General features: G+C 54.4%; 1 protein-coding gene across 3 annotated transcripts in view; it reads left to right on the plus strand.

The window, feature by feature from the left end:
- The window catches only part of MTMR1 (myotubularin related protein 1), a gene marked incomplete at its 5' end in the record, with an annotated part of 57,193 nt that overhangs the window by 28,652 nt on the left and 11,745 nt on the right, over window positions 1-16,796 (plus strand). For all 3 annotated transcript variants that reach the window (XM_080795688.1, XM_080795689.1, XM_080795690.1), the window contains 3 exons: window positions 7,760-7,945; window positions 8,336-8,542; window positions 13,320-13,412. In XM_080795688.1, the coding sequence (XP_080651814.1) occupies window positions 7,760-7,945; window positions 8,336-8,542; window positions 13,320-13,412 (486 nt within the window). The remainder of the gene's footprint in view (window positions 1-7,759; window positions 7,946-8,335; window positions 8,543-13,319; window positions 13,413-16,796) is intronic.

The following is a 16,796-nucleotide window of genomic DNA, read 5'->3' on the forward strand; positions in this document are numbered from 1 at the left end:
AGGTTGTCGCGCAGACCGGGGGTTGCTCCCTCCGGAAGGGGGTCTCTCTGAGCAGCCCCCGGCTGTGCCTCGCTGGCCCACGGCCCGTGCGGCCGTGCGCGGCGTCCCTCTCGTTGCTTCTCCGCCATCCTGTCTGCTGAATTGATTCAGCAAAGACCCAGAAAGAGAATTAGCCCCTAAAGGGTCGAGTAAGACTTTTACTGAAATGATCGTGAGGCCCTTGGAAGTCCCTTTAACTTGAGACCTGGGGTGATTACTTGATGAATTCCCGTCCGGTCTGAAGCTCTGTCGGAGCGGAGTCAGCTGTGCGAAACCAGGCTCGCGTGCAGAGTTGCTCTGAATCGCGTGCAGGAGTGTCCTCTGCGGACACCTCCCATTCGAGCCCCGCCCGCTGAGGGGCACGGGGCCCTTCACACAGGGCCCCAGCGAAGAGGCCACGCCTCCAGCACCCACTTTCCACGTCGGAAAATCCTTTCCGGCAGTGCGTTCCTGCAGGCGCGGATCTGGCAGTCGGAGGACCTGGCCCTCTCTATGAGTCATTCACAGATCAGGAAGGTGGTGGCAGCCCTTCCCACCTCATGCTTACTGGTAAAATGACACTTGGGTCACAATCGGGTAATGTGCGCCTACTGGGGGCAGGCGCTGGGGGAAATACCAAGACAGATACGGTGACGTGCGCTCCTACGGGACGTGTGGGCTCAGCATGCAGGGGGAGCCAGGAGAGGGCCTGGCGCTGGCAAGGCCTCACGGAGGGGGTGGCATTAGAGCTGGCCGTGGATGCGGAGCAGGAGGGGACGGGCCCGGGCGTCCAACAGTGTGCCAGAGCACACCGCCTACAAGAGTGGCAAGACACGTAAGGCTGTGGTCCCCGAGCCCACAGCCAGCCCGCCCGCACCCCCGGCAGCGCTTGGCAGTCTGTTTCTCTTGGCAGCTTGTGCCCCTTCCTTCCGTGGAGACTAGTCTGTCGTTGAGTACAGTCTCCAATAAGCCAGCCTCCTACTGCCCCTGTCTCCCTCCTGAGAGAAGCCATCACTTTCCATTTCAGAGAGCACACAAGCCACCAGCCACACCGTTTCCCCTCGCTCCCTGGGTACTTGCTGTGTGTCACGTCTCTGGGGAGGGACACACGGAGCAGCAGTCACGCGATCTGCCACGTGGCCACCCAGTGTGACATGGGGGAACACAGCGTGTGCTCCGTGACCCTGGGCAGTGGCTCTGTCTCTCTAGACCACAGTTGCCATGACAGCACGTCTGCTTCCCAGAGCGGGTGTGAAGGTCATACTGTCCTGGAGAAAGCATTTGGTTCACGGTACATGTCCTCGCTCCTGAGCCCAGAGTGAATGGCTCTGTCCATGTGACCGTCATGACATCTCACTGCCTGGGTCCCTCTCTCCGTCCTGGCCAGCTCCGCCTCCTTCACTGTTTCCTCCCCCCCTCCAAATGGTGGTGCTCCTTGAACTCCATCTGGGCGCTTCTTTTGTAATCTGTGCCACCTCCCTGGCCATCTCCCCTGATGCCATGACTCCAGACACTGTCTGCCTTGTGAGTGTGATACCTGAGTTTCCATTTCACCCTGATCCCTCTGGAAGTCGAGGCCAAGTTTCCATCCTGTGGTCGGGTTGACATCTCTGTTCAGCTCTCTCCCACGTAGTAACCTCCATGTATCCAACCCGGCCCGCGAGGCAGGGCAGCGAGAACCCTAGGCTTCGTAACCGGTCTCACTTGGGTTTTCCTCCAGGCTCTGCCCTTGCTGCTCTGCCGCACCTGAGCAGGTTACTGACCTCTCGGTGAGCCTAAGGTGCCTCTTCTGTAAGATGGGCAGTAGCAGCGTGCGGCGTAGAGAGGTGACACCTGAGAAGAGTGGGCGTCATGGCCACGGCACATGATGCTCGTAAGCTCGCCACCCAGGTGGTCTGGCCGGGACAGTGACTGGTGGTGCCAGTTATGGAGACGGGGAGGACATGGGCAGGATAGGAGTTTCCTGAGGCCCTGTACAAATTACCACAAACTAGGTGGCTTAAAACAACACGTATTTATTGTCTCACAGTTCAGGAGGCCGGAAGTCTGAACTCGGCCCGGGTTGTGCTCCCTCCACGGGCTTCAGGGGAGACTCTGTCCCTTGCTGCTCCTAGCGCCTGCCGGCCACTCCGTGCGCAGAGCCGCGCGTGCGGGTCTCCCCCTCTGCCTTCACGTGGCCTCCTCTACGCGTCTGTGTCTTCCCTCCTCTCTTCTAAGGATGCCCGTGACGGCATTCAGGGCTTGCCCGACGTAATTCGGGATGGTCTCTTCATCTCAAGATCCTTGACTCGATGACCTCTGCAAAGACCCTTTTTCCTAAAGAGGTCACATTCACAGTCACCAGGATCTGCTGTAGGTCTCTTGGGGTGGGGCGGCGTTTTTCAGCCTGCCACGGGGCGTCCTTCTCACTTAGTTCCCCATGCTCCCAGCTGGTGGGTCGTTAACCCCGTGAGTCCTTCTGCTTCTCTGCGTACTTCCTGTCACCACCGCGGCACTGCCCCAGAGAAGGAAGACGCGTGAGAAGAGCCGCAGCCGGACGTCCTACCGGCCAGGGCAGCTCTGCGCGCTCGCACGTGAAGGCGGCAGACGCAGGACACCGACCTGCACGTGCAGAATGGTTTCGTCTGTCGTGCTGTCGTGTCTAGGAACCAGGCAGGGGTGTTTACCTGGCCAAGTCCCTGTTAGCTCTTCTATATGTGACACCTCGTCTGCAACCGGAGACCCTTTCCTTCTTCCTTTCCAATCTGGATGCCTTTTATTTCTTCCCCTTGGCTAATTTCCTGTCAGAAACCTCTAGTACCATGTTGAGTAGAAGCGGGGAAAGCAGTCATGCTTGTCCCATTCCCAGTTTGAGGGGGAAAGCTTGTAGTTCTTCCCCACTGGGTATGTTAGCTGTGGGCTTTTCATACATGCCCTTGTCAGGCTAAGGAAATTCCTTTCTGTTGTTGGTTTTTTGAGTGGTTTTATCATGGAAGGGCATTAGATTTTTGAAGGCCTTTTCTGTATCAGTTGAGACGATCATGTGTTTCTTTTTGCCTTCATTCTGTTAATGTGGTGCATTTCACTGACTGATTTTTGTGTACCGGCCACTGTAGTGGGTTGCATAGTGTCTCCCAGAAATTCCTGTCCATCTGGAACCTCAGAAGATGACGCTATTCGGGAACAGGGCCTTTGCAGATGTAATCAGTGAAGAGGCGGTCGTCCTGGAGTCGGGTGGGCCCTCAGTCCCGTGACTGGGGTCCTCAGAAGAAGGCCGTGGGGAGCCGCAGACCGAGGGAAGGTGGCCCGAGTTGGGGAGCTAAGGCTCGAGCTCAGGGAAAGTTGGGGTTGTTGGCTGAGGTGGAGCCCAGTGGCATGCTGGGTGGTGGTTGCAGGTGGGGGGCGGGCAGGGGCAAGGCCGCCAAAGGAGTCCAAGTCACGTAAGCCATCTGTGGAAGGCAGGAAAGGAACCCACAGAAGGAAGGGGTGCTTCACACGGTGGCAGGAGACCCCGAAGAGGGGGAGGGGTCCTCGATGCCAGGCGAGGAGGAGCCTCTCGCGGGAGAACTGGGTGAGAGAGGTGTCTTAGTTGAGCTGCTCCAACAAAGTATCAGTATCAGTATCATAGTGGCCTATGAACAACAGACATTTATTTCTCACAGCTCTGGATGATGGGAAGCCCAAGGTCAGGGTCACAGCAGATCCTGTGTCTGGCTTGTGGCTAGCCACCTTCTTACCGTGTCTTCACACTGCCGAGAGCAGGAGGCCCGCTGTCTTCTGTCTCTTCTTAGAAGGGTGCTGATGCCATCGCGAGGGCTCTACCCTCCTGACCTCCCCGCCAAAAGGCCGCAGCTTCTGACATCATCTTTTTGAGGACTAGGTCTTTGACACGTGAATTTTGTGGGGACGAAAATGTGCAGTCCCTACAGGAGAGGTGTGTGCACTTTGGATTCGGAGAGCGTGGGGATCCTGTCCTGCCCCTTGGTACCTCTGGCCCTTGGGAGTTGCCCGCCCTCCAGGAGGCTTCCGCTCTCTCACCTGGGAACCCCCCTGCTGCCGGCGACTGGCTGACTGATGGGCAGTGGCCTGCCAGGCCTTCCCCAGGCACAGAACAGCTGCTGTGACATCAGGAAAACTGGAGTCCATCCTTCGGCCACTGCTCCCTGGGGGTGTTCGGGTCTCTTTCTCCCACGAGGGTTGGGGATTAGCATTAATTGAGAAAACTGATTTTACTTAGTTAATTTAATTAGCATTTAATCTGCACAGCGGCCCTGTGAAGCTCTTGCAGGTGGGAAGGGGGGGGAGCCGAGAGAAGGTGGTGGGGCTGGGATTTCGAATCCGTTTTCCTTGACACCAGAGCCTGTGCCTTTCACCCCTGCCTGCAGCACCAGCATCTTCGCTGCATGCTCTGGTGGTTTTTTTATGAAAATATAATTCGGCCACGGAGGCAGGACTGTGCTCTGGGCAGCTTTGTCCGTGGTGGGTGTTGCAGTGTTTCACTGACGTGGAAGTGTGTCTTAGAATTCCATGCGGTGACCCGAAGTAAAGCCGGAGTTCACGTACACCCGCTGCCCATTCGCTTCGCCTGCCGGTCACACTGGCCACTTGCGGATGTTCCCTCCTGTGTCGCCCCCGCCTCTGGGTGCAGGTGACGGGGCTCTCAGCTGTACCCAGAACCACTTCCCGGCTGAGTTCTAGATGTAGCCCGGGTTCTCGGCCCGCGGCCTGTCCTCTGTGCTCGGGGGCCCGGGCCCCAGGCCCTCCCACCCCCGGCTCCCTGTGCTCCTGCCGGGCCTAGCCTCCTGCCACCGTCCTGCCTGATGCCCTCCAGCCGACAGCTCGGCTCAGTTCCGTTCTCCTGCCTCCTCAGCGCCCCAGGCTGCTGAACGTTCCCTGAGGATGGAGGCCTCGCAGCACGCGGGCTGGAGCCACTCCGGACTCGTGCTGGAATTCTCCAGCCTCAGCTGGGCCCTCGCTGGTGCTTGCGTGTCCCTCCTCCCCAGCCCCAGGCTCCCAGAGGCCACTCGGGCCCCTTTATGACTTTTTTCTAGTGTGCGAGCCTGCCCCAGCCCCTCCATCACGGGCCCTGACCTCGCCTGTCCGCGCGGAGGACAGAGCAACCCTCGGCCGCCAGACCTGGAAGGCGCCTCGTGCCGCCGTCTGTAACCCTCCTGTCCGGCCGTAAGCAGGCTCCCCCTCCAGCCATGGTCACCGCTCCCGTCCAGCTGGCCCTGTCGTTGTCCTGCCCCTTCCCGACGGGCTTCTGGGAGCGCCCCCCCCTCGCCGGGTCCGCGCGCCTGCGAGGCCCGCCTGGCCCTCGTGGCCACCCCGCGCTTGCTGGCCCGGAGTGCAGCTGTGTTCTTCAGTTCTTTCCCTTGACTTGCCAAGCTTTGGGTAGTTCGGTACTCTTTCCTTTGCAAAATAGCCTCTTCCTTTTTTTCTTTTTCCTCTCTTCTCTGGCGGCTCTTCTCAGTCTCCTTTGCTTTCTGTGTCTTACACGTTGGCCTTTTCTAGGCTTCCGGCCCCCACTTCTCTCCTGGCTCACCTGCTAACCTTGAGCATGGTATGCCCGACCTCTGTGGTCCGATTTCCTCCAGAGGCCAGTGACTTTGTCTTGGTAGCCACAGCCCAGAGCTGGCTCTGAGCTCCTGACCCACCGCGGGCAGACCGCCGCGCTTACATTCCTCCTGGTCACCTTGCGCTCACTACGGTGAAAGCGGAGTCCTCTGTTCCCTCTTGGAGCGTCTGTATCTCAGCAAAGGATACCGCTGCCTCTTGGGGCACCTGGCCTGGCTTGGAATCCTGGGTGTCACTGTGCTACCTACTTCTGTTGCCCCACTCAGCCACCGAGTGTTGCCTGTTAAATAGCTCTAGTCCGCCACGTCTGTCTGTCCTGCTGCCTCCACCACTACTCTCTCAGCCAGATGAGTGCCCGTCTCTGAGCCGGCCTCCCTGTGGGAGGTTGCACCCTCCTCCAGGCCCTTCCGCCCAGCACAGCCGTGGTGATGCCGCAGTGCAAGTCTGATGGCGCCGTCGCCACACTGGTCTGCGCTCTGGCCCCCTCCCTGCGCCTGCACATCCAGCCCTGGGCCACCATCTGGCCGCCTCTCCTCGGCTCAGCTGCTCGCCTGCCTCCCAGGGAGCCGCGTCCTTGCCCGTGTCTGGGTAGCCACACACCATGGCCTCTCTGCCCTGTGTTCTTGACCTTCCTCGCCACGGCAGAGCTTTCCTGACGGGCGTTCTGTTCTCACGCAGACGTCTGTTCTGTCCCCTGGCAGCCTCCCGGGCCTGGCCATGTGCCCCCTGTGCACCCTGTGCTCTCCAGCAGAGGACTTGCCTCCCCCACCCCGCGCTGCACACGTCCCTCTCCGCACCCATCTACCCCACCAGACTGGGAGTGCCTTGAGGACCAGGGTCTCCACTTGTCACCCCAGTATTTAGCTCAGGGCTGAGCATTAATATCCACGTGCTAAGCGGTTGGAGACAAAATGAAGGGCGTGGTCTTTGGGTTCACAGATACATTTATTATGTTTTTGGAGATAAAATTCTTATGACATTAATCTGGCTATTTTATTTGTCCCAGAGTTTACGAGTCGGTGACTTCTGGTATATTCACAATGTCGTGCAGCAACCCCCTCTAACTCCAGAATGCTTTCATGGCCCCCGATAGAAACCCTGTGCCCACTGGCAGCTGCTGCCCATTCTCGCCCCCTCCCCCTCTAGCTCCCACCAACCACTAATTTACTTTCTGTCTGTACGGATTTCCTTGTTCTGGGCCTTTCATGCAATGGAATCATACAACATAGTCTCTGGGGCCGGGATTCTTTGCCTCAGTGTGATGTTTCTAAGGTTCATTCCTATGGCAGCGTGTCCCAGCACCCACTTCCTTTGGCTGCAGAATGTTCCCCTGTGTGGAGAGAGCACATTTTGTTTGTCCACTCGTCCACTGCTGGGCAAGTGGGTTCCTTCCACTTCCTGGCTATGGCAAATCATGCTGCTGTGGTCTTTTCATTTGCATTTTATTTTACTGAAATTGCTTAAACCTCCTTGTTTGGGATTTATAGATAGTTTGTTATACAGAAATTTTTGTGGCAGTACAACTGTTTCTGTTCAGACAGATGGCACTAGCAGAACCTTTAAAAATCTAACTTGCCTTGAGTAAGATCCAGTTGTTAAAGGTTCAAAACCTGATGATGAGTGCAGGAGAGTTGTTAGGGGTTGAATTGTGTCTCCATAAATAACTATGCCAAAGACCTAACTCCTGGTAGGTGAGTGAACATGGCCTCATTTTGAAATGAAGTCTTTATAGATATAATCCAGTTACGATGAGGTCCTATTGAATTAGGGTGGGCCGTAATCCAGTCTGACTCGGGTCTTTAGAAGGAGAGAAGAGACAGACATGAGGTGAAGGCCATAGGATGATGAGGCAGAGATTTGAGTGATGTGTCTGTAAACCAGGACCACTTGGGGGCTACCAGAAGCTCGAAGAAGCAAAGACGAGTCCTCCCCAAGGGGCTTCTGAGGGAGCACGGCCCTGCCAGTACCTTGATTTTGGCTCCAGAACTGTGAGGGGACATTTCTGTCATTTTAAGCTGCTTACTGTGTGGTGCTTTGTGCCAGCAGCTGGGGGCGAGTCCTCCAAGGGTTAGGAGGGTTATTTTACACGGAGGGGCCTCTTGTGTCCTTAACAGTCTCTTTCTGATAACACCAGAAACAGTGGAAGTGTGAACTCATAGCGCTGTATGTGTTTTGTTTCTCACAGGCCAAGGGCGGAGGGTACGAAAGTGAAAGTGCTTACCCCAACGCAGAGCTCGTGTTCTTGGAGATCCACAACATCCACGTGATGAGAGAGTCCCTGCGCAAACTGAAGGAGATCGTGTACCCTTCCATTGATGAGGCACGGTGGCTCTCCAGCGTGGACGGGACACACTGGCTGGAGTATATAAGGGTGAGGAGGGCTGGTCCTCGGCATGCTTCCCGGTCCAGATCTCCCGCGCACCTGCCGTAGATCTGTGCATCTGGGCGGTTTCCCAACACTGTGCAGAAGCGCATCTTTGCAGTGTAGGCAGCACTCAGACTGTGGTCTCTGTCGAGGGATACTGCTTGCCTCCGTCCGGTTTGGAATGTACTTTGTGGCCCTGTAGTAAGCGAGTGCACTTGCCGTTGTCATTTTCCTTGGTGTAAGGTGTCCCCGCCCCCAGCGCTGATGTGTCCGAATCGCCTCACTGGATTGCATTGTTTGGTTTATTGACCTGAACTTCTAACATTCTCCGCAGAACTGTTTTTGCTGTCCTAGAAATTAAACGTTGCCTGCTCTAACGTGCCTTCTCTCCCGAAGATGCTTCTTGCTGGGGCAGTAAGGATCGCCGATAAGATAGAGTCTGGGAAAACGTCGGTGGTGGTGCACTGCAGCGACGGCTGGGACCGGACTGCCCAGCTGACGTCTCTGGCGATGCTGATGTTGGACAGTTACTACCGCACCATTAAAGGCTTCGAGGTGCTCATAGAAAAGGAGTGGATAAGCTTCGGACATAGGTTTGCGCTGGTAAGCTGAGACCGTGAGGTGAATTCCTGACTTGTTTTGTTCTAGCCTATGGATGTGTGTGTCACACACAACACACACACACACACACACACACACACACACGCTTTCTGCTCCGTGTCAGACCTGAATCACCATAATAAAATACCGTGGACCTCAGCATGGTATGTTTTTGGTAGGGCACTTTTTTTTTTTTTCAAAAATTTTTTTAGTGTAGATATCTTTCTTTTTTAAATAAATAAGGTAAAATTCATATAACAGAATTAACCATCTTAAGGCATATAGTTTGGTGACATTTAGTGCATTCACAGTGTTTTACCAGCACCAGTTCTGTCTAGTTCCAGAACATTTCTTCGCCCCCCGAAAGGAAACCCTGTACCCATTACGTAGTCCTTCCTCATCTCCCCCTCCTCCAGCCCCTGACAGTCAATAACCTGCTTTCTGTCTTTCTCAAGTTGCCTGTTCTAGGTGCCTCCTGTAAATGGAATCATAACATTTGTCTTTCTGTGACTGGCTTATTTCTCTAAACACAGTTTTTAAGGTTTATCCATTACATAGCATATATAAAAACTTAGTTCCTTTTCATACCTGACCAGTATTCCCTTTGCTTATCCATTCCTGTTGGTGGACACTTGGATTATTCCCACCAGTTGGCTCTTGTGACTAATGCTGCTGCGAACGCCGGCATACAGGTTTTTGCCACGCGGACTACCGCAAACTGAGGAGCTCAGCCAGGAACAACGTATAGTCTCCCAGTTCTGGAGCCTGGACGTCCAAGGTCCAGGTGCTGGCAGGGTTGGTCTGTCCTGAACCGTCTTCTCGGCTCATGCGTGGCCGCCTTCTCCCCCTGTGCTCACATGGCCTTTCCTCTGGGTGCACCTCGCTGGCGCGTTCGAATTTCTTCTCCTTAAAAGGACACTGGTCAGGCTGGAGTAGGGCCCGGCCTCCCATCTTCCTTCTGATCACCTCTCGTAGACCCGGTCTCCAAATACAGCCCCATTCTGAGGCCCTGGGGGTCAGGGCTCCAGCGTAGGGCTTGGGGCGGTACACAGTTCAGCCTGCAACAGCCGCTTTCACGCTGGGGACACCCCTACGAGTGGGATCGCTGGGTCGCCTGGTGGCCACTCTTGGGCTGCCATTTGTGTTTAGCCTGAATCGCTGTCCGTTCCTGCTCTTTCCCAGTCCTTGAGCCACTGGGGCTTCGTCTTAACTGTGCGCGACACTGGAATATGCCTGGAGCCTCGTTCGGACCTGCTCAGAGCAGGAGGACGGGCTGTGGGTGTGGGGGTGCTTCCGTGGCTCCCGCCATGGGGGTCCCGAGTGCATCGGCCGTGAGGAGAAGGCAAGGCAGTTCTACAGCCCGTGAGCCACGTGCCCTTCGGGGGCTGTTGTCCGAGCCGCCCCTGCACCGCGCCCCTTCCCTCTCTGCACCTCGCTGTCCTTCTCGGAGGTGGAGCGTTGTGCAGCGGAGGTGAGTCTGTCCGCGTCAGACGCTTGCGCCTGGACCCTGAGGAAAGGCTAGGCTCAGTCAGGAGGGGGTGAGGGGGGGTTTCCCCAGTGTCTGTCTCCGGTCACCTCTGAAGGCTCCAAACCATTCCCTTCCGCCTCTTCCCACACTGTGTCCTGGGAGAGACGGGGCGGGCAGGGGCTCTTGACGAGATGAGCGGTGCTCGGGGTCATCTGCTGAGTCGCCAGCGGTGGCCACGCACAGCACGCATCGGGGGCGCACGCGCTCTGCTCCCGCCCCACGTGCGGACTCGGGGCTTCCTTACGGTCGCAAGCTCCCCACGTTCATCACGGCTGCAGTTCACCGAGCACCACTGTCACACGTGTCATCTCGTCCAACCCTAGAAGGCCCCCAAAGCAGCTGCTCTCTCTGGCACGTGGGGGAGACAGATTCAGCAGTCTGAGTTACCTGACCAAGGTCGCCCAGCTGTGGAGGGCGGAGCCGCCTCCTCGCTGCCTCCTTGTGCTCTACCCTCCCTTGAGTTTCTGTCAGTGAGCCATCGGAGCTCCTCCCTGAGGCCAGCTCCTGTCCTTGCCTGCCCCGCTCCAGCCTCCTGCCTCTGGCCCGCCTCCGTCCCCCCTCTCGCCTGGAAACGTGCCATTCTTTATCCCACCCTGGAAACCTGCTTTCCCTGGACTCTGCTTCCCCTCCAGCTGTCTGTCACTGCAGAGATCTGCCCCTTCACGACAGAGCTGCCCCGTGCTCACTTGGGCCAGGCTTCCTCCTCCCGACACCCACCGCAGCCTGAAACTGCACATCCCAGCCACCAGTCCCTGGCACTTTGCCAAGCCCTTCTCTTATTTGGCCTGAGCACTTGGTGCTGTTGGTTCTTCCCTGTTTCTGGAAACTTTCTTCCCTCGGCTTCTGGGTCTGCACAGCCTTTTGAATTTCCTCCCATCTTCTAGTCCTCCCTCTCTTAGTGCTGGGGTGCCCCGGGGCTCGGTCTGCGGATTGCTCCTCTTCTCTGTGCTTAACACCGTAGTGATCTCGACCGGTCCCACGTCTTTAAATACGTTCAAATCTGTCTCAATGCCACTGATGCCCCCTTCGTTCCGGCCTGCCCATCTCCCTTGGGGCTGTGATGGCAGCCTCCTAACTAGTTTCTCTGTCACCTGTCCCCTTCCAATCCATTGTCCTCACTGCAGCCAGATGGAGCGTTCCAAGAAGCAGATCTCGTGCTGCGCAGAACCCTCCGAGCTTTCCTGTGGCCCATGCGGTTGTGGGGGAACCCCTCAACTCAACATTTGAGGCCCTCGGTCATCTGGCCTAGTCCGCCTTTCCAGCCTTGTCTCGCCTCCCTCCCCTTGCCTCACGCCCAGCTGCCTCCGGTGCTGTTGGTACCCCCCACCATGTTCCCACGGCTTCTACTGCGGTGCACCCTGGCCAGCCAGGAAGCAGGTATCTCCCTCTGTGCGTGAGGGTTTATCTGAAATGAGACCTCCGCCATGACTGTGACTCGCAGGGTTTGCCTTCCCGCCTCTCGTTCGTTTGTGGCCCCGCCATACCCACTGCAGACTTGGAAGCCCTGGGCACGTTTCAGTGCCTTTGTCGTTTACAGGTCTTTCTCCCACGACTACACTGCAAGTGAATTATTTGTTCAGCACGGGTACTGTGTCTCGTTTGTCTTGGTGCCTCAGGTGTGTAGCCAAGAGTATGGCCTCTGTGGGACAGCACCACGCGTCCCCGAACTCCCAAGGGCCAGGCAAGATGCCTTGCGTACACCGGAGGAATTCAGTGAGCGGCTGTTACAAGAATGAATCTTAAATGGCCAGCGGCCGTGCAAAACCGTTCCCGAGGTGCCTTAAACACTGAAAAGCAGGTTCTACAGATTATCTTGTAAAGGGGAAGTGCCGAGATAAGGCCACTCCCGCCGCTGCTGTGGAAAACAGTACGGCAGTTCCTCAGACAATTAAAAATAGAGCTACCCTGTGACCCGGCAATTCTGCTTCTGGGGATACACCCGAAAGAAGTGAGAACAGACTCGGATACTTGCACACCCACGCGTACAAGCAGTGTGGTTCACAGGAGCCCAGAGGTAGGAGCAGCCCCAGTGTCCATCGACAGATGAACGCACACACAGAATGTGGTCTGTCCATACAATGGACGCGTCACTCAGCTCAAAGAAGGGAGGAATTTCTGACACATTCTACAATACAGATGAACCTTGAGGACCTTCTGCTGAGTGAAAGAAGCCAGTCACCAGAGGACAGATACTGTAGGAGTCCACTTATAAGAGGGACCAAGAGCGGTCACATTCACAGGGACAGAAAGTACACTGGTGGCGGCAGGGTGGGGAGACGTGGAGTTAACGGGGAAGAGTTTCAGATTGGAAAGGTGGACGGTGGGGTTGGCTCCCAGCCCTGAGCGTACTTGAGCCCACTGAGCTGTGTGCACAAACTGGTTAAGGTGGCCCATTTGATGTTCTGTATGTTTCGCCACAATTGAAAGCCAGTGAGACCCAACTACTGTAACTGTGAGGCCTGGATTTCCTCGTTTCTGTGTCTCTCCTGCTGGCAGTTCCCTAGACCCAGTACTTCTCGCACTTTCTAGGCGGTAGTTGCATTATATCTTTGGAATGTTTCTTTCTCGTCCTTTCGGTTCGTCACCAGAGTATTTGAGCCTTCTCTTCGAATGCTCACTCTCGAACTGTTTTTTAACTTGACATTTCCAATGTTTTGTCCTGTTTGTTTTTAAAGTTCTTTTATCAGGAATCCATGGGTAGCTCTACAACACTGAAAGATGTGAAATGCACTGTTGGATATCAAGTATGTCTCACAACTGGGCTGCCTTGAGCAAGGACTCAAGGACTCCCCCTTACCATTTCAAGTGTGGGATTTGGGGGGTTCTCTGAGTCCTGTAGAATTGGTTAAAATGTATAGATTATTATTTGATTCTCAGACTTCCTAACATTTCGGAAAAGTGGGAAGACCTGTTTTTCCACCTGTGGAGGAATTGGCCATCGTAATGTGCTTTCCGAGCCGCTAGTCAGTAGTCCCACGTTGACACTGTGTACTTGGCGCTGTTGGCCTGGCCTGACCCTAACATTGGTTCTGAAACGTTTACTGGCCACTTGCTTATAACTTTTTGATCTCCACTATTGTAAAGTGAAATTATAAAAGTCAACACATAACAGTACAGTACACTGAAGTTGTGTTTCCTGTTAGATCTTGGGACATACAGATGATACCTAATGCTTGCCACTAGGCAATTTTAAGTGACTTTTGAGAGAACTGTGGCATGCGTTCAGATGCTTAACCTCTCGTTTGTTCTCAGCGAGTGGGACACGGCAATGACAACCACGCAGATGCTGACCGATCCCCTATATTTCTTCAGTTCATTGATTGTGTTTGGCAAATGACAAGACAGGTAAGAAATTTCAAGTATATTTCTGACTTAAAATTGAAATTAGATAAATATTCATGTTCGTTCAAAATGAACACATGTGTATGTGTGTAAAAATAGAACCCCTTCTGTTATTTAACTCGGTTTGATTCTAATTTACTTAGAAGTATAAGCAGAAAATTAGAGACTATCGATAACTTCTCACCAAAAGTTCCTGTTCTTGTGCAAATGCTTTTGTCAGTCTTCTGTCCACCAGCTCTGCCGACCAAGGCCTTGCTTCTGCCATTCTGCTATTCATGCTCCCTTTCTGTCTGGGTGAGGAGGCACGGTCCCCTGCTGAGCAGGCCAAGTGTTTGAAACAAGGATGTGACAGAACTGACAGCAGGGGAGGGGATTCTGGCCCTGGGAACCCAGGAGTCTGCATGCCTGGCCTGGGCCCCCACGGCCCCATGGCAGTGCCGCCGAGGGTAGGGAATATCCGGGAAGCAGAGGTAGGTAGGAAGTTACTGGTGTTTAGTTTCCAAATCCCAGCGCACAGGGCCCCAGTATGCAAGGTGGCCACGCAGGGATCCCTCTTCCCTAAGTGGGTCGGGCCCCAATGGCTTCAATTTAAAGCAGGCCCTGAGGCCTATGCTTTTTATTCCCTGGTCTCTAACACCTGAGCCCAAGTTTGGGGTCTTATCCTCAGGACAGGAGATCAAGCCAGAGTGCCAGAGAGAGCAACAGGGACAGAGTGGCATACAGGGAGGTAGGATGGAGAGAGTGAGACAGAGAGACACACAGAGACACACACACAGACACAGAGACAGACAGACACATAGAGACCTAGAAGGAGAGAATAGAAAATAGGTAGTTTCCCCAGAGGCTGCACAGGGAGAGAGTCAGACGGTGGAGAGCCATGGCCTGGGTGCTCTCCTTCCTATTGGCCCGGAGGTCTGGCCTTGGCTGCCTTGGTCGCGGGAAGAGGACCAGCTGGAAAGACTGCCGGCGACCTCTGGTGACTCCATCAGCAGCCATGGCACGCACGACAGCCTCCTGACCACATTATTACCATCACCCCAGGATCTTTTCAAAGGATCTCTGCTTTCTAAGCCCGGGAAGTCGGATGTACCACTCTCTGTGACATCCCTCACTGTGCACCACTCTTAGCGGTGGGGGGCGGCAGTGGGCAGGAGAGAGGCGGAGCCCACTATGGTGCACTGTTGCCCGACTGCCTCTCGGCCCGGAGCCCTTCCAGCAGCAAGCGCTCAGGAGCCATCTGAGGGACCCCCACCTCACTGTGTACCTGTGGACACACTGTCAGCGCCTGGAAACTTTTAAAGGTGCACATGCTTGGGCCCCCTTCCTTGCACACCCTTCCTCTTGTGGGCCGAGGGAGAAGCCCGGATGTATGTCATTCTGGAACATTCCCCATGTGCGTTCCGAGGTGCCAGTGAGGCAGAAGACCAGCCTCCAGATGACAGGCTCCATCCTGCCGCAGTCCCGGGGCCGGTAGCCTCAGCTTCCCCTGGGCACGTAGAGATGAAAATTCTCAGGCCTGCCCAGAGCTGCTGACACTGGAGGGAGGGTGGCACTGGATGCGGGGGTATTACTAAAACGCAGTCTGATGTGTGAGTCTGCATGCCTCATGGATCTCAGTACCAAGGATCTAGAGAGAGCAGGCATGCTTTCGTAAATAAGAAAACGAGGTGGGGGTTGAGTTCTGATCAGCTAGCGGAGACCTCCCAGAGTCCTTGGGACTTAGACCTTCCTCTTACTTTTAGGCCCAGCTTCCCCAGACTGATGGGGCTCTCGTGTTTTCCAGGCAGCAGGTCACACGTGATTCAGAGCAGCCAGTTGGAGGACTGGTGGGGGTGGACGGGCGCTTCAGAGGTGGGCACCGGTGGGATGAGTGGCGGATGGCAGTGAACACACACTCAGCACGGAGGCTGGCCAGGGGTCATACTGTTAATGTAGCACCGTGAACTTCTTGCTGTTTGTATTAACTGAGCCAATAACCAAATTAAATGATGGTTACATTCAGGTTAAAATAAAGAAGTATAAAATGCATTTTAGAAAAATTGTGTAACAAGGTTGAACACACACAAAAAATGATGCTTCTAGGGGATAAGCACTACTTTTGTTGATGTGAGGTAGCTCCTTCCTCCCAAATGCCAAGTGCACGCGTGCACGCGTGTAGTATCCGCAAACTGCCTTCCATTCCTCATACTGTGTTGTCCCTATTTTCGTGTTTAATCTAGATCATTTTTGTGTTGTTCATTGGATTTTAAGGGAAAAAAAAAACAAGGGGTTTAGATTAGATTTCAGATGCCTCTCAGCTCCTGTCCATGAAACGTGTATAATTAACGTCTCTTAAAACAACATGGTTAATGCAATAGAAGCAGAAAGAGCACCGCTCAGTCCATCAGTTAAGTTACAAGTGGATGCGACATGTAGCTTGTTAGGAAAGATGCATTAATGTAATGAGATTAATTTACTTGGAGGTTGCCTACTGCTAAATCAAGTAAGCTAAATCCGCATTAAATCGTTCGAAATCTCAGGATAACGTGAACTAAGCTGTGTGCACAAATTGATAGACAAGGATCTAAGGGAAAGGAATTGAGCGGCTCTTCAGAAAAGAGTCTCAAACATTCTGCAATAACCGTAGTTTAATAGACTCTGCCCTTTTGAGTAGGTTTAATAGTGGTTCATATTTTTGTTCCTCAAGATGTGCAGAATTTCATTGTGGATTTCTAGAGTTTTTGAGCCCATACTTTTTAGGTAGATGGTATAGTTTCCAGGAGAAGAGGCCTAAAGAAATTGCGAATCGCAAGACTTAATCTTCTATTCGTATTACTCTAGCTGTTGCTGCTTCCTCTGATGAAGCATTTCCTGGGCTGAGCGTGAGGCCGCAACGCCATTTGAACGGGACCAGCAGTCCTGGCGAGCATCCATAGGTGCAGCTCTTGTGTCCTGGTTCCGGGGGTGCTGACAGGCAGAGGCTGAGCCCCGCCTGACCTAGACCTACCAGCGCTGGGACCCGCTTGGCCAGAATAAGGCTTAGAGTCGGGGCTGCTAGAACATGCCCAGCCAAGCTCCCAGGAGCGGGCAGGCTCAGAGTTAGCAGTAAAGACTCATTTGACTTAAGAAATGCATCCATAGGGGTGCCTGGGTAGCTCAGTGGGTTAAAGCCTCTGCCTTCAGCTCAGGTCATGATCCCAGGGTCCTGGGATCGAGCCCCGCATCGGGCTCTCTGCTCAGCGGGGGGCCTGCTTCCTCCTCTCTCTGTCTGCCTCTCTGCCTACTTGTGATCTCTCTCTGTCAAATAAATAAATAAAATCTTAAAAAAAAAAAAGAAATGCATCCATAGAAGCTTCGCTGTCCTGTTAGTAAATGTGTAATTTAAATGAAAATAAAATCTAGATCTTC

This window comes from Martes martes (genome assembly GCF_963455335.1).
Source record: "Martes martes genome assembly, chromosome: X".
NCBI classification, from domain to species: domain Eukaryota; kingdom Metazoa; phylum Chordata; class Mammalia; order Carnivora; family Mustelidae; genus Martes; species Martes martes.